The following is a 17,951-nucleotide window of genomic DNA, read 5'->3' as shown; positions in this document are numbered from 1 at the left end:
ACATGATTCGATTAGCATAGTACAGACCAACTGAATACTGCAGTAATAGTCAAAGACTAAGATGCTACGATCAAACACCAACAGAAAACATCAAACTACTGTTTTCATTCATTCTCTGCTCTTACACTGCTGGTTACAGTTGTATTTCTTTCCCAGAACAAAGGCCTAGAAGTTCTTAAAGGGCTTAATATTAATTGCTAGGAGCAAGCATTAGAGATTTGTATTTAAAACATGTATGATTTCAGATGGAATGTTACTGCCAACTGGAACGTTGGCAACAATACTGACAATGGAAGCTTGTGGTTTCGATTTGACTTCCACATTAAAAAGACACTGGCAAAGTTTAGGCAAATCTTCACAGGAAATATATTTTTACACATTAAATTTAATTTTGTGAGGTGGTGCAGGATTAGATGCAACTGTTCAAAAGTTTATGTGTCGGATTTTAACTGTTTCACACTGGCTCCACTCAAACAGCCTGCGTACTCTAAACCTCTAAGACACTCCAGTTTATTGCCAGAGTCTCCTGACAGACTGCCATTTATTCTACTCATTAGGTTACTCTGCGCTACAGAAACAACACCAAATACCTCTGTCCTGTTGGGCTGGTCCTAGGTTAGAAATATAGTGTCCCTATGAACTGAAGGAACTTGCAAAAGAACCTGTTGGGTTAATCAATATGATATGTAAACTGACCTGAGTAAGATCTGGAATGTCTCCCTTATCAATTCCAACTTGCTGGGTTTACAAGGAGGAAAAAAAAAAAAAAAAAAAAAGAAAAGAAAAAAAGAAAAAAGTCCATTATTACGTGCAGTGGCAACGAAAATAAAAACAGCGATGTCTGAATGTTACCTAGAAACTAACATATTAAAAAGGGATATTAATAACTTTATGAACTCGTATGAGTCTCACTGAAACTTAGCAATCACAAGTGCATTAAATTGCATCTCAAAGCAAACCCAACTTTTCATCCAGCCTAACTTTCATACAGAAAAGCCTACAACGGAGCGTTAGAAACACCCACGTTGCTTACTGGAATTACATCTCCATTGTTAGCAGTTACAGTAAAGGAGAGCACTGTAAATAGACTAACATTTAGTTCATACATTTTGGATCCTTTGTGCAATTTATAACAACACTACAGAAAATTTACTCTGTTGTCTGGCTAATAAAAAGTATACCCAAGAAACTCACTTCCTGTTAATGAGTGTATACTATCTCTAAAATAGCTAATCTGTAAAATACTTTCTTACGTAGCCAAGTTCAGCAGGTATTACTCTGTACGTGAAGTTTGCTTTATGACTATAGACTACTGTACCAGTACAGACAGCAAAACAACATCCTTTCCATTGACACAGATTTATTTACCTCTGCTACTTTGAGGAATTCTGACAATTTGGTCATTCTGGCTAGAAATTTTTTGTAAATATCCAAGCCTTCTTTGCACTGGTTCTTCTTCATATCAAAATATCTTTCTGAGGATGCAAATAAAACTCATGTAAGATAACACCCCCCCAGCAAAAAGCCAAGACAATATTATAAAAGTAAAGTTAAGACAAGCTTCAGACAGGAGTAACTCAAAGCTATTCAGATTTTAAAGTTTACATGAAAACCTGACACCTTTTGTAATAAGTCAATCAAAAGAAAACACTGGTTTTTCTATTTTGGAACATCAGAATATAACACAAAGCTCTTTTAAACACAAATGTGAACCACTGCAATTGTTAAATTAGGTATTTAGGGGAATGTTTTCAGGAAGTCAGCTTATTAGCTGGCAATGAGGCAAATTATTTTAGCAATCGAAAATATTCCTGGTACAGGTTTACATTTTTAGACCCTCTCATTATATTGAGATGTTTGCAAATGGGCTCAATATCCAAAAGACATCAGAACCATTAGAGTGGTTCAAACACTGAACTGATCTACCAACAGAAGGATCAACCACGTCCTTCACTTTTTATGGTTTTGCCCTACATAATTACAAATATTTCATTGAGTAAATGCATTAACAGAACAAACTAAGACGTTTTCATTCAAAAATTTGCTTAAGTAATCATTAGAAGGCCTTGCTAAGAGCTTATTGCTCTTTGACAAAAAATCATACATGTTATCTACTGCGCTCATGAGATTCAGGTACCAGGTAAAGGTGAATAGTCAAGCTATAAACTATGGGAAAACAGAAGTCAGTCATATTGTGACTATACTGAACACTCAAAATACCAGGTATCTCAAGAATACTTTTACAGCCCAAATGCAAAGGTTACCCACTGCGCATATGGTATCTTTGTTCTAGTCTCACCCTTTTCTCTCAGCTTATGTTTCATGATGTATTCTTCTAGGTAGAAGCATATGTTTAAGCCTATGCTAGCTGCCACTGAAACTAGGACAGGCTTAATTCACTGGTAATGGAGCAGAGACAATTTATTATGAAACTGCAGTCAGAAATTGTCTATATTCTTTAGCTCTCTTAGTATCTTACACAAAAGTTCAAAAGCTAAAAAAAATTCTCACATACCTAAAAGATTAATAATCCCCTCATTGTATGCTGCAAAAAGTCTAATGGAATCTTTAAAGAGGAGCATAAAGGCAGCATTTATAACACCATTTGTTAGTTCATTTGGATTTGCCTGTGTAAAGAGCAATGAGAAAGTAAATTAGTATTTAATAAAATAATGAAACTCTCACTTCAAAATGAGAGAGTGTTACTTAACACTGGGTTTAAAGTACTTACATCAAAATCAAGGAGTGCATCAAGCTGGTTCTGTATGATCGGAAGGGTTTTCAGAAGCTTTTCAGCATTCATGGTTCTCATCACTCCATCTATCCTACACAGTAGAAGACACATATTTACAAGTTACCAAGAGACCTCAGCATATTATGCTGTTTCAACAATACTATACTGCTTCAAGGGGCCAAAAGGGACACAATTCTACAGCAAACTCAAGAACGACTGCCATTTCCATCCCCCCCTCATATGGAAGACCAAACAAAAGAAGCAGTAACAGTCTTACCCTCTTTTCATTTTGGTGAAGTCAACTGCTACAAGTCTATATGAAAGTGCTTTTTCATTCAAGTATCTGCTATATCGCCTAATGAAGGTAGACATATCATAGCCTGAAAATTAAGCATTTGTAAGTTAGACATTTTGAGGGGGTACAGGGGTTTTTTAAGCTCTTTTCAAAAACTATTCTTTTATGAGCCCATTTTCCATCAACTTGCATAAAAATCTCCTCAAAGGCACTTCCTGCAGTCTTGAGATTCATTTTCACCTTGAGATGTGGTTTTACAGTTTCTTCTCAACTTGCTAGATTAGAAAAATATTCATTGCAATAATGAAAATAAACACCCAAACACATTAAACTATTAGGCAAGAGCCAAGCAGCTCTAATTGAGATACTCTTAAAAATAGTCTGAAAATGCATTCCTACTAAAACGCTTTGGTAACTTATCTGCAACGCCTCAAAAAACACATAAAGACCCCAAAATGTTTTTTACAATTGGCAAATAATTCTCAAGAGATTGGAAGGTGTTCTGTTTATACAGCACATCCTTGTTACCGTTCTCCTAGAGTGCACTAACACAGAGCAAAAAAGCAACAGTTACTTGCTTCAGTGAAAGGTCCTTACCCTGCATGGCACTTTTGTCCAGGTAGTTATTTAAATTGAACAAAGTGTTTCGGGATGCAAGATACTGGATAAAGCGCTGTTGGTGAAGAAGTTGAAAATATTATTGTTGTGAGAGTCAAAGCATTTAAGCATATTACAAGAAAGATACATTTAGCTTGTAACTGTTTCTATTAACCTCTATCAACAATAGAAATCAGTTAAAAGGGAAAAAAATAAAGGAAAAGTAGAAGCTACTGATTAGCAAAGGCTTTGAAATCCAAAACTCTATTTGGCAAAAATATAAAATTAAATAAAAAGACATCACTTCCAATGAATAAAAGACTAATAATCCTAGAGGAGGCTGCTTAGGTTAAAGTTGTAGTTTAGAAGAGACAAGTTGGAAAACGCAAACCAAAAATACCACTCGCATTATCCAAGCTCCCACAGTTCTGGGAGCTCCGCTGGTGCTGTGGAAGTGGGAAACACGCTCAGTTACAAAGTTTAAAAGTAACAACATGCTTCTGAAACTGTGGTGAGCAGCAGCAGCCGGGTTATAGTTATATATATACATTCTAATGCACTGATCTGACTAACAACAAAGTTAAGTTTTGACAAGGAATAGCTGGCTCCATAAATAACACAGGAGGAAGAGGCAAACACATTCAGATAGCAAGACAGTTTTAAAAGCTTCCCTGCCACTGTTGAACACAGATCTCCTGTGATGGCAATTTCTTGACTTCTCTTGCTTCTTTTTATGTGTTTTAGTCCACAGAAGAGGATTATGATCAGTACACCTTAGTACTGCATTGAAAGCCATGTAGAAGAAAAACAATCGGAACATGGTCAGGAATGGAACAGTGATGTTCAAAATGTGTCTATATACATTTCAAAATTAGCTACTGTTCTGAATCTCAATTTAAAAAGGTCCAGGGCTAAGCCTCACCCTCCAGATGTTGGGGTCTTGCATTGCACAATGCACAGGTGAGAGGAATTTTAACCTGCTTCAGCCAAAACTTCATCACAAGAAACAGGGAGTCATGTTGAACAAGAAACTGTAAGACAGTAACTACTCCGCCAACACTTTGACTTTGTTATATTTACTTTTACTTAAAATAGAAGTCCAATATCTGATAATTGTTTATCTGTATAAGAAAAAGGCCTTCTCTAATGTATTAGAGCAGTGAGAAGTCCACTCACATTCCACCTGAAATTACAGAACTAGTGTTCTAGCCACATTATCTCAGCAGGTATAAAGTAACTCTTCCAGTTTCAAATGCATCCATTCAAAGCAGAGGAGCAGATGTGAAAATTTCTCTGCCACTACGAAATGCTGCACAGACAAATGGACACTGACTGTTAGCCCACAGCTCTTAAGCTTTTAATTTTTACTATGGTTCAGTTTGTTTGTTTTCTTGCAAGCTTCAGTGTGTAGATATGAACTGTATTGGAAGAAGAGAATGAAATACATAAACTGACTTACAGCATTCAGTTTAGCTTCATACTTATTCTAAGTAGTGAATTACAAGCAGTGAATTTTACTTATCCTTGTATTATCCTCTAATTTCAGCCTATTAGCTGTTGAAACTACAATTTAAGCACACAAATAACTTGGGGAAGCATGAACAAAGAGCACACTGCATTTTACAAGTCATTTCAATGAAGTGAGAGGAGGCAACCAAGTTTTCAGAGCATTTGAGTGGCTGGAAGCAGTACGTTAAAAATCATCATTTCAATATTACCAGTAGTTGACACTTCTTATGAGAATGCCTACAGACAAGTTCAGGACTAAACTGTCACCTGACCAAGACAAAGTTGAGTTTCTAACAGAAGGACTGCCTAAGGGAGGCTACAGTTCTAATGCCCTGGTATTGTCCGAGAAGCTTTTCATAAATAGTGATGAAATAATTTAAGTGAAATAAAAGCAACAGAAACCCGTTTAGGAGAAATGTTAATAGTAACAATGTATGAAGATTTATCCCATTAGATGATGATTTCCAAGATCCAATATTCTAGTCACCATATTCCTCCCCCTCTTTAGTAAGTATTCTTATCTATTAATAGGTTGGCTGCACATTTATGGAGTGCCAACAAGACTCTTCTCCTGTGCTCTTACTGATAAGCACCAGCCTAATGAAGTAAAGCTCATCATAAAGAGCTCATAAAGCTATTTATTCTAGAAAGGTCACTCTTCGTTCCATCATAGCCCAGCCCAGATACCTGCAGGTATATTGCAAATATTGATATATTTCACTATTGAAATAATGAAAGAATATTTTCTTCTCTGGAGAAGTACTTTCCAGCCATCAGCAAAGGAAAAACAAAGACCATTGAAAATCAAAGTGCATATCTAATGTTTCAAAGATTGAGAAAAATTTTTAACACACTGCCAAGGAGGCTTTAAGAGAAGTAATCATGTCTTACCTCATTTCCATACATCATGAGGTGGTGTGTTGTAATTAGAGCTTTGAACACTACAACCCAGCTACTGTTTGCAGTTCTCTCAAAGAGTGTATCTGCCAACTGCGGAATATTCACATTCATTTCATTTGTGCACTGTATTAGATCTAAATTAAAGGAAAAAAAAAAATCAAAGCATCACAATAAGCTGTATGCTCAAAGAAGATCCTTATTTTGTGTTTTTATGCTGAGAATTCTTATTGGATGCATTATAAGAAATAATTGAGCTATTTTACATTCCCTACTCAAATTCACTGCATTTTATTGAAAGACTCCAAGCATGAATTTCAAAGGTATTTCAATAGTGTTATGGGAGTTTCAGCATATCATCAATGATCTGCTCCAGTAGAAACTTTATGCCCAAATTATTGTCTGATACTCACTCAATCTTAGAAAAAAATAGACAAAAAATCCAAACAAACAAACAAAAAACCAACAATAAACCCCCCACAGCCAAGCAACCAACCAAACCAAAAAAGGAGAGCAGCAAGGAGAAGCTGAGACATCTGTGCCTCATGAGATCAACAGGCAGCAAGGACCCTGCAGCTCCAAGCTAACCTTGCATAGCAACACACATGATAGCAAATGAGATGCTACAAACCTGCAATAAGCCCCTTTTCTATAAAAATTAAGAGCAAGAATTTGATTCTACAGATGCAAACCAAGTATTTTGTGGTGGACCATGGCAGGTCTCAGGCTTTTATATCAAAAAACCTCTTTGTGTCCAAGACTGATTATAAACCCAGTAGTAGAACATTAAGCTGGGAAGTCAAGACTACTTCAAGTCTCTGCCTGAGTATTGGTACAAAACCAGAACAGGCTCCAGCAGATACCTGGGAAAAAGAAGGCTGCTGAGAAGAAAGCAAAAAACCAAATCCAGAACTATTCCAAACCCCTCAAGACATGCACATTAGACATTTATTCTCTCTTGAGCTAAATTTGGCTCAGGTGTGATCAAAGTACACCTTAAGGACTGGGCAAGGCCAGAAAAACAAACACCGAGTTTGAAAAGCTTCCTTTGTGGCCTCTTCTTTAAGCCAAGTCTGTGAGCAGCCTGTTGGCTGCAGAGCAGCATTGCTGTTCATGCGGTTTGTCTGTCTAAGTACTTGAAGAAGAGTAGATGCTTGGGAAGTTGGGCAACAGCTGAATACTGGGGTGTTGGCCAACTTGTCTTATTAGCTCCATGTACAGCACAGACTAAGTTATCATAAGCAATTTAAACATGAACTTAGAGATCACACATTGATAGTTTCGGACAAAATACTTCACAGAAAGACTGCACTTAGAATTTCTATCTGTTTCACTGCACAAAATATATTATAAATGTATCTTACAGATCTGTTTATTAAGAATATTAAATTCTTTGAGTAAGAATCACTGTTTAGAACAACTTAATAACCAGAGTGATTTTAATAAAGTAATGAGTTTTAGCTAGTATCTTGCTGAAGTAGAAAGCTATAAAATGCCAATTCTAGTAAGTTTCTAATTTCATTCTCATGCCAAAGGTTTCAAAATATGCACAAAACATGAAAGTTGGGCTGAAAGCTTTCATCCTTATTAGTAACACACAAAATGCTGAAAGAAAGAGCAGCCCTGGAAAGAAGTTTGAAGCTATTCATCAAAACTTTATTGTTGAGTAGTATTAAAACATTTCAGTATTTACAAACATGAAGAGTCTCAAAAACCATGTCATTTGATACATGCTGCTCAGAACTCACAGCTGTATCATCATCAGACACTGTGTCAAATTAAGAAGTACGTTAACATTTCTAGAAATCCAAACAGTCCATAGACAACCATTGCTCCGTATAATGAAACAAGTCCCAGTTCCAGAATTTATACACAGAGAAGACAGGAACTTTAATTCAACAGCCTCATCTACTGAATGAGAACCTGTCTGGTATTTTTCAGGGAACTGAAGTGTCTGTAACCAGCACAGAAATGTTAAAAGTCCTATACTATGTTTATAAAAACTAAACAACCAACAAACTCTACACAGATACACAAATACTTACAACATTATAATACGTGTAACAATACCTATAACATTACTACTAGGGAGCAATTAAAGAAATTCCACTGATCTGCTAAGGTCAGAGACACACAGCCTATTGAAAATATTATTTTTGCACAAAGCCTTTTTCCTACACAGGACCACTGAGCAAGTCATTTTTTTCTCTGAAGATTTTCAATATTAAGAGTGATTACCGGGAAGGAAGATCCACATTAAAACCAAATTCTTTCTGATCTCCAGTCAAATTAGCCAAGGTAATTTCATTCATATACTGCCAGCACTCTCCACAGAGATTTCAATCTTGTCACCTTCCCTCAAGCTAAGGTCTACCAGCAGCTGTTCCATTAGGGTCTAAGATGATGCTGAACACCTTGGAGATCCCTTGCATGTTGTTATGTCTACAACTGATATAAAAATTACGTTCTGTTAGTGCTGCTCAGACACAACATGACGGAAATTATACTGTTAGCAACTACATCAAATGCCTCTCTCCTTAAGACACACATTTGTAAAAAAAGCTTTAACTTTTCATGCCGTCATAAAGGTTTACAACTATAAAAAGCCATCTAGATGTCTGTGCCTTTAGAAGGGAGCAACTGGCTTCTGCTTTGGTACACAAGACTAAAAGAAGTTTTCTGTCAAGTGACAGTAACAGAGGGGAAGTTGACAGACCTCAGGTGCATTTGAGAAGTCACACGGTACTGTTTTATTCCACAAATGTAGCTCCATGTGATTTAGAAGTGCAGTTCTAGTAATTCCAATGAAGTGCTAGTAAGGGCTTTCAGCATATTCTACTTGTTCCTGTAAGATGTGAGCCTGACCATTTTAAAAGGCAACCAAAATGAGATTTCACACAGCAGGGCTAGTCAGAGTTTAATTCAAGCTGTGCTTGAGGCTAGAGGACTTGAATGAGCTGCAAGTGCCATGCACTTTAGAGGTGTGCTGAAGACTGGCTTCCCTGAAGACAATTTTTATTGAGGGCACTTAGCACAATTCAGGTCTTTGGTTTCAGTCTTCTTGAATGCACAAACTCATAAGCTACAGCTGCCAACACCAAAGAACACATGCTTAAACAAACAAAACATCTCTAAAATAGTAAACTAAGACTGAAAAAAAAAATTCTCAGTGCATTTTATAGGCCAAAACTGGCGTTTCCTAAGAGTGCATTGCAAAACCTAAGTTTAAAAAGACTCTTAAATAAGGATACTCAGGGCAATTTTTATTATTTTACAACTAGTATAAACAAAACTAGCATCACGTTTGAATTCCAGCTCTTGAGATATGTAACAAAAAAGGCAAGTGTTGTTTCTCTAATATGTTCTTGAGTCTGCAATAGGAATATCTACATCAAACAAGCCTACACACAAACTATGGATCTGTTACAGCTGGTGGCAAAGAGGAAAAGGCTATTACCACCATACATGTGGATATATAAAGGAATACATGCACCTGAGGCTGATGAGCAACAGTAATACGGATGTTGGCAACAAAAACTGGATTGAAATTTGTTGGGCAAGTGATGCTCATTTTCTTATCACACTACTTACATCAACACTTTACAACTCAAAGCATTTTGCCAATTACCCAGAGGAATCATTTCAACTGCAAGTGAAACTGTGGTGCTATTTGTAGAACGGAATTCAGAAACATTTTAACATCACCAGGAAGGAGGGGAGGGGGGAGAAAGAAAAATCAAACTGCTTTAAACCAGAAGAGTACTACAGGGGCCTTCAAGCAGCCTGGAAGAGATGTAGAAATCTTACTGCCAGAAGAATACTAAGTATTTCTCTTCCACAGCTCATCAAATATTGGCACAATCATCTACGAAACCATACAGCTCTTTGGAAAAGAGAATGCACAAACCAGCTATTTTAAATATATATATATATATATATCAGGGTTTTGGAAAATTCTCAGCCAGGCAATGACAAAAAGAGAGACACGCTTTTCAACTTTCAAGTAACAAGAAAGTAATCATTTTCTTGAGTCAGGAATATCTGTCTCAAGAGAGCTGCAAATACATGAGTTAAAGACAACCGTAGTTGTTTAATATTCCTGTATTTCTTCCATTTTGTCACAGGACTGAAACTGCTCTAGAGAAATAGAAGAATTGAGATCACTTGCCTTAACCCCAACAGTCTTGAAAAAATTTACATTTTCTTTTTGAAAGTTACACCATAAACTATAAGTTTACAAAAACATAAACCAGAAGATTCACTTTAGCAAACTTTCTCAGCATAACCTAAGGAATGCAACAGTTCTTGCTGGAAGACTTAAAAGAGAGCACCAGATACAAATATTTTTATGTGCTCTTATAGAGCAGATTTTCCAACAAACTTTGTTTCATTTATGTAATAGCTAAATCTGAATTTAGAGTTACTTTACCAGAAGCAAAGCAATTCAGGTAGTCTATCACACTCCCCCACTAAACAAGGAAAATGACAGCCCACAGTTTGTTGGGGTTCTCTAAAGCTTAAAGCAATTGTTAAGTAAAATTCATATTTATAGATGCAAACAACTATGTCGTCGTTGTTTTTCAAGTTAAATTTCCTCAATTACTTTACAAATTACTAAAGAGTTTCAAACTAAAGAAAAGCACCTTACTCCCTGTAGTTCAGGGGTATTTCTTGGTACTGTATCACAACTTAAGTATCCCTGCAAGAGCCACACTGCATCAGCATTCATGAGCTCTAGCTACCGAAAGTAAGAACAGGCAGATACAAAACCAGCTCCAAAGTGTGATAGTCATAATGTGGTATTATTGGCAAAACTGAAAGTTTAGAATTATTTGGTGAAGACCTATGCAACTTTCTCCTGTTGCATAATACAATTTTACAGTACCTGAATTATCACTTCTTACAAGATTTCCAAAGCCTGTGCAAAAGTCTTAAGCTTTGATGAGTAACATTAACTACTTTCTCCTCCCCTGTGCTTAAGAGGGCCATATGCAAGTTAAACAGGATTTGCTCTTTTCCTTTATTACTATATTCACTTAATTTAGGGGGTTGTGTCTTTCCAAATTTTGGCCTACACACAGGTCTACTCAGCCAGTTACCAACTTGGCTACAGCTCTAGTTTGTTCCCTTTTTTATTATGGCTTTTCAGTAGTTAGCCAGGAAGAGATATGTCACCAAAGGCATAATCTAGCTCCACTCTACTGCAACCCAAACTCGGGAGGAGGGGAAGCGAGGAAACCCACACTGGGGAAAGAGGCAAAGACCTTCAGGAGCTTCACTAAGAAAATACCAGCCTCTGTATAATACTTTATGTTACTCTAAAATATTACAAAATACTACAGAAATAGATCTGCTGACTTATTTAGGTCACTGTGACCTACTTTAAAAGAAAAAAAAAAAAAAAGAACCCACCAAGTATTCCCATTGACATTGCTTAGGTTTGGGGTTTGGATTTGTTTTTTGTGTGGGTTTGTTGTTTTTGTTGCTTTGGGTTTGTTTTTTTTTTTTTCTTTTCAAGAAAAATAAGACAACACTACTCAGCAGTTAGTAGCCAGACAAAACCCAAGACTCCTAAATACTAGTTCAAATACTGCAAGTGTAACATCTTCCTGTAAAACCTCATATTGTAATATAGTGTTTCTCGCTGAGGAAACAGCAAGGGGGGGTTTAAGAATTAATCTTAATAGAGTTTACAAACTGATACTCCTCCACAATCTCTGATACAACTAGAGCAACTCGCAAAAACATCTTCTTGAAGCTTTTTCTTTAGCAGCAATTACAAGTCGTACCAGATGGTGTAGCATTTTTGAATGACACACACACGTAGCGACCAAGGTGCAACTAGCAGTGAATTGCATTAAATCCACGCTGTTTTCCTTCATAATTTACTCACACTGTATCTTTGAAAATACACTGTGTGATTTTTTTTTTTTCCCAGAGACTGCAGTATTTAAACTATTATTTTACCTACCTGTGTTTAATGCAAGTAAGTTTTGTGTACTAGTGACAAAGTGCCACACAAAGGCTTGCAGATGTTTGAACAGCAGTGCCTGTGTGCCCAGTGAAGAGTGGAGAATGTGCGCTGGCATTTCTTTTTAACCCCCTGCAGAAATATTTGCAGTACCATACTTCACCTCTTTTTTTCCCCTCTCCTACCCCACCAAAGCATTCCTCTATTTCAGATACCAAATCAGAGCAAGCTTTTTGTTTGTCTTAGATCAAAGTCTGAGGAAGTCAGTTACACCAGAACACAGAACTCCTCTGCCACAGAAGGGGACCTTCCGGAGACTGACAGCTCAGGACAGGTTTGTATCAAAAGATATCCAAAGGAATTCAATAGTCAAAACGCAATCTCAGTTTATGCTCTTCTCAAGAGTTTTCCAGGTTTCAATTTTCTTATTTTGTGAGGGTAACTTACAGTAGGTGTCATGATTTTAAGGATATTTTCAACCAGTGCACTACATCTTTCAAGCTTCAGAAGCTTTCAAACTATTGAGCAAACTCACCACTTTCTGGCTTCCTGTTATGTTACCATTTCTGGACTCAAGGGTTACCTCCTGCATTTATTCTACCACAGGCAGAACACAAGGCAAGATAAAGTAAGGTATCTTTAAAAAGGCGTCTCTAAGAAATAAATTGACAGTTACCCAGATTTAAGGCTTTTACTTTAAACAGAGCAGCTGCAATATTCACTGCTGTAGCTGGATTGCACTAATTCAGATCAAAACCAAATGAGATACATATTTGTTTGTGTTTAACTATTTGATCCACACCAAAAGCTCTCACAAAATAAGTTTGTCTTAACAGAAGAATGCCAGAGTGTCAGAGCACCAAACTATCCTCAAACCATACAACTGGTTCCAAGAGATGGAACAGCAGAGTCCCCTTAGCACCATCAACTTGTGCAAGTCCTGCAAAACTACCAGCCTGCTCCACTAATTTTGAAGAACCCAGCATAAAGCTTCATATCTTCTGTCCTCTCCTCAGTGGAAACACACACACACACGCTTACTCCACTTCTAATAGATGCTGAACAAGCGTACTGCACAATGTAGAAGGTTTGGAGCATTGGCTACACTTTGGAGCAGTTAAACAGTAACTTCTATTGCTATCTTGTTACTAAAACGTGAAACAAAACAACACCACCGATACTTTTCTAGTTATCACGGGTTCCAGTTACCGGCTTTTTGCCTCTTTTGGTATGCAAAAAGGTATTTTAACGTATTAAGTTTAAATATAACAGTGACAACATACTCCCATTCTGGAAAGGTGCACTGGCCCACCTTTACCCTTCCCTTTACCTCACTTTTTGTCTCGTTTAAAGAGCCATAAGACATAAAGCTATGATATTTAGGGAAACATTGCAGTCCACCACATGCACAGAACGACAGGAGACCGCTTAAAAATTTAACTTCTCGCTCACAACAGTAAAGCCACACAACTTAACCCACTTTTTGCCTCGGTGCCAGATTAATAAGCCCAGAGCACACAGGCTAAGAAGCTCTCACCAGGAAGAGTTCACAAGGTTGCACTAATTTTGTTTCCCTGGTGTTACAAAGCTCGCTCCCTCCACGTGTAAAGCAAGTTCTGAAGAGCAAACCAGCCAGGTTCACCCGGCCTTACACGACATTCCCTCCTCCCTGCTACAAGCCGGAGGGGCCACACCGGCTGCTTCGGGGCTCCAAGCGGCTCCCGCCGGGCGAGCCGCGGGCCCAGCCAGGCCTCCCCCAGCCCAGGCCCAGGCCGCAGGCGGCCACCGCAGGGTCCTACTTACAGTCCAGGTGTTTCTTCTTGGGGCCCATCACCTCGTGGGTCGTCGCCTTGCAGACAGCTTTGGCCACGGCCGAGCCGGTGACACTGTGCTGCGCCGCCGTGATGCGGTCCGTGATCGACTGCCCCGACATCATCGGCGCGGACCCGCCGCGGCGGGCAGCAAGGCCGGGACAGCGGCTCCCCCGCAGCCGGGGAGAGGAGAGGCGAGAGCAGCCGCCCGGGGGACGGGAACCGGCAGCTCCCTCCGATGTAAGGCCGGCGACCGGGGAGTCCCGGCCGGGCTCCGCCTCACCGGCTCCTCTCACCCGCCGTTAACCGCTACGGGGGCTTTCCCCGCAGACCGCGCGCTGACTCCGCGACGCAGCGGCGCCCCTTACGCCCGCCGCCGGCCCGGCCCGCCCGGCCCTGCTCGTCCCGCGGGCTGCGCCCCTGCTTTCCCTTTCACATTCACACTACCAGACAAAATGGCGGCGGCCGCGGTGGCGGCGGCGGCGTCAGGTGACCGGCGCGCCCGCCCCACGCACCGCCCCGCGTGCCCGCCCCGCTCCCGTCGCTGCCCCCTCACCCACCCACCCCCCCCCCAGCCGGGCCGGGAAACCGCGCGCTGTGCTGCCGCGTGCCCGTGGGGCTCCTCCGTCACGGATGACGTCAGAGGGCGTTTGGCGGGGCTGGAGCTGCTGGCTGGACCAAGTCGTTCCGATCCCCGTCCGACCTGGGCACTGCCAGGGATGGGGCAGCCACGGCTCCTATGGGCAACCTTCATCCTAACGGCTCATCTCAATCTCCCCTCTGGCAGGTTAAAGCCATTCCTCTTGTCCTGTCCCTACAGGCCCTTGTCCAGTGCCCCTCTCCAGCTTTCTCGTTGGCCCCTTTAGGCACTGGAGCTGCTCTAAGGTCTCCCCAGAGCCTTTTCTTCAGCTGAACAAGCCCAGCTCTCTCAGCCTGTCGTAGGTTGATCTAACAGAGCTCGCTGTCAGGTTTTGGTGGGATGGGTTTTCTCATGGAGCAGTGACTGGTGTCTGCAGGGTGGCAGAGGTGCAGAAGGGCCTCTCAGTATCGCTGCACGCTGTAGGAAAACTCCCTCTCTTGCAGGTTGTGGAGACAGAATGAAATCTCCTTGGAAAACTTGCAGACTTCATCCGCAGAAGCAACACCAGCAAAAAGAAAAAGCCTAGCCTCCCTTGCAGAGCCTATTGCATGTGCTACTGATGAAACTGAACCTGTTCTGGAAGACGAATGTGATAATGGATGCCCTCCCCTCCTGTTTCCTCTCAGCTTCATTGTTGAACAAACAGCACACGGTCTGGAATACCCCCTTGGTCAGCTGCGCTCAGCGGTCCTGGCTCTGCCCTCTCCTAAGATCTTGCCCTCCCGCCTCCTGGTGTAATGTTGGAGAGGCAGCCTTGGTGGAACACTGCTCAGCAGCAGCCAAAACACTGGTGTGTTATCAGCACCCTTCTAGCTGCCAGCATAGAGCACAGCACTATGCGGGCTGCTGAGGGCAAAACTTAACACCATTCTAGACAGACCAATACAGGTTTAAACAGAACAAAGAAGGCAAGCAGGGGTGGCTCTCAAGTGGAGCTGTCTGTCTCCTAATACTGTTGAAAAGCATGACGACACTACAGATATTAGCAGTTATATGATTCAGGGTGGGTAATGTTGTGAATGAAGGATTTCTACAACCCTAAGGGCATAAATGCATTACAACATGGTCACTGCTATTAAAACATTGAACATTTCCTGTGCTGGAAGAAGTTACAAACTCTTCAGTCTGACTGGCAGCAGGCAATTTCTAGCTGCCTATATTTTTGCCTTAAGACTTGTAGTTTCTGGGGGGAAAAAAAAATCTTGAATCTTCAAAACCTGAGGAAACATCAAAACAGTAAGAAAAAAAATAGATGGAAAGATTAAATACGCATTATAAATGTCTACATCTCTTGGGGCTTGTCTAAACAGGGAAGCTATTTCGCAATACGTGAGGGTGTGAGCTGAAGCACAGCAGCTATTTTGTGCTACCTCCACCCCCAGCAGGGACTCTCTTATTTTATTCTGCTTCAGAAAGCCTGAATTTCACATAAAAGTGCCAGAGTTAAGTGTTTCCCATTGCTGTGGCTCTGTCTTTATGTGATAGTCAGGCCCAAATATGAGTTCAAATGTCTCTCTTCAGTCAGCTCATTGGCTTGGCCTGGGTTGCATCCAGCGTGGATGCAGCACATCGCACCCTTTAGCACTGATGTCTGCCCAACACAACAAACTGAGCACAGTCTCTACAGCCTGAGAGCTGACCAGTCAGAAACACAAGTCAGTTTTTCACTGGTGTTCAGGCCATCTCCTCGGACTGCTTTATAAATGTTACTTCTTTAGATTTAATTCATTAATTACAGATTGCCTGTGAATTCCTATTACATACAACAAATTATGCTGGGATGGAATACTCGAAAGAATTATTCCAAATCATAAAATGTACCATAGGTGCATTTGCATGGTCACAGAAGCATAAGAAAACATATTTTGGGATGGACCTCTGGAGGTCACCTGGTTCAGCTGGACCTCAAAGCAGGGCTAGTCTTGAGGGGGGAGTGGACTGCTCAGGTCTTTGTTCAGAACAGCACTGGAGATCATGAAGGAAGAAGATCCCCCTGTTTAGGCAACCTCTGTGTTCATATACAATGTCAATCTGGTATAGCAGTGTTTGACTTGGCAGTGTTGGGTTAAGGGTTATGACTATTATGATCTTAAAGGTCTCTTCCAACCTAAATGATTCTACAATTCTGTGTCTGCATTTTCAGGACTTATGCAGCTATGAGACTATTGAGACACCTGATGCCTGATGAATCCGTTAGTGAAGGAAAAGGAGTTCTTGTCAGTATAGACAGCAGGAAATCAGTGACAAGCCAATTTGGGCCATCATCTACCCACCTTAAGAGACACATCTACATTTCTGATGCAATGCGGAACTTTATTTTGTTAGTAAGAGTGTGTCTGGGTGAAATTCTACACCTTTTCAATCAGATAAGGACAAAGAAGTAGAAGCTACTACCCCTTAGGGTGGAGTGGCAAGGTGCATTCATCATCCTCAATTAAGGATGTCTTTATGGAGGGGTTGTTCCATGACACCATGAAAGATGAACAATTAGCTAAGCAAATTGTTGCATAGAAATTTAATTGAGAGGTACATAAATAGCTCCTAAGGAGTGATGGAGTGATACCTTGCCCACCTCTCAGCTCCTCAGGGCCAAATGTGTCATTGGGCCTGAGAAGACAAGGAAGTGTTGATGTTTTTAGGGCTGAGCTTGAGCTGAGGTTTCACATCTTTCTTCAGGAGCCACGCAGGACCTGTCCACTGGTCACTGTCTCTGTGGCTCTGTCAGACTACAGCCAGAGCGATAGCACATCTTACACCAAGCAGCTGGCTGTGCTTGTGTTCACACCACATTGGTACCGCTTTGTAATACTCTTTGCCATCTCTCTTCCAGCTTCACCCCTTTCATGTGAAAGCAGTACATTATACAAGGTCATTTAGGTTGCTCCACTAGCAAGTCTTGTTCTTTGCCACCCTCTTGCACCTACAGACTGTAGTTCGTATTTGTAAGGATAAAAACCTGGAAATGGTATGTACAATTTATGTCTCATTCGTCTCGCTTTCCTGTGTTTACTGTAGGGCGAGTGATGAGGGCTTCAGAAAGCAGACAGGAAATATAGTGCGGGCATGGATGCATATAAATAGTGCTGGGGAACTGGTGGAAGGAATGGGATGTTTCTGGGCTTCTGCCATGACTGAATGACACAGATGGTTTTCCAGGGAAATGAGTATTTTAGTAGTGAGTAGTGAATGTGCTTTGGGCTGGCTGCACCTACAGCCCCAGGAATGCAAACAGTTTAGCAGCAGGTTTGTCAATAAATGCCATCTGCTCAACAGCACTGAACCCAAAACACTGCAGAACCTACCATACCGGTGGCTGCTGCTTTGCCAGGTAGAGGTGAGAGGAAAAATCACTGCTGAATCAATTTTTGTAAGTACTGTGATGGTGACCTAAAAATTACAAACCTCTATATTTAGTCAGACTTGCTCAATCCCAGCTTAAACCTGAGAGAATTAAACTGCTGTAGTTAGCTGTGGTTGAAATGAGACATGAGCACCAT

The 17,951-nt window shown here is 40.5% G+C and overlaps 1 protein-coding gene across 5 annotated transcripts in view; it reads right to left on the bottom strand.

Annotated features, from left to right (window-relative positions):
• Window positions 1–14,302, bottom strand: part of LOC308224509 (phosphatidylinositol-binding clathrin assembly protein-like) — a 30,841-nt gene extending 16,539 nt beyond the window's left edge. For all 5 annotated transcript variants that reach the window (XM_080624491.1, XM_080624492.1, XM_080624490.1 and 2 more), the window contains exons 1-8: window positions 13,807–14,302; window positions 6,027–6,169; window positions 3,627–3,702; window positions 3,012–3,114; window positions 2,732–2,825; window positions 2,516–2,627; window positions 1,369–1,475; window positions 697–738 (exon numbers count right to left, since the gene is read on the bottom strand). In XM_080624491.1, coding sequence (XP_080480617.1) covers window positions 697–738; window positions 1,369–1,475; window positions 2,516–2,627; window positions 2,732–2,825; window positions 3,012–3,114; window positions 3,627–3,702; window positions 6,027–6,169; window positions 13,807–13,939 — 810 coding nt within the window. In that variant the 5' untranslated portion in view covers window positions 13,940–14,302. The remainder of the gene's footprint in view (window positions 1–696; window positions 739–1,368; window positions 1,476–2,515; window positions 2,628–2,731; window positions 2,826–3,011; window positions 3,115–3,626; window positions 3,703–6,026; window positions 6,170–13,806) is intronic.
• Window positions 14,303–17,951: the final 3,649 nt, after the last annotated feature.

The sequence above is a fragment of the Psittacula echo genome, assembly GCF_963264785.1.
Source record: "Psittacula echo genome assembly, chromosome: 8".
Classification (NCBI taxonomy): Eukaryota; Metazoa; Chordata; class Aves; order Psittaciformes; family Psittacidae; genus Psittacula; species Psittacula echo.
The sequence above is the reverse complement of the archived record's forward strand: the minus strand, read 5'-3'. Positions and strand labels throughout refer to the sequence as shown.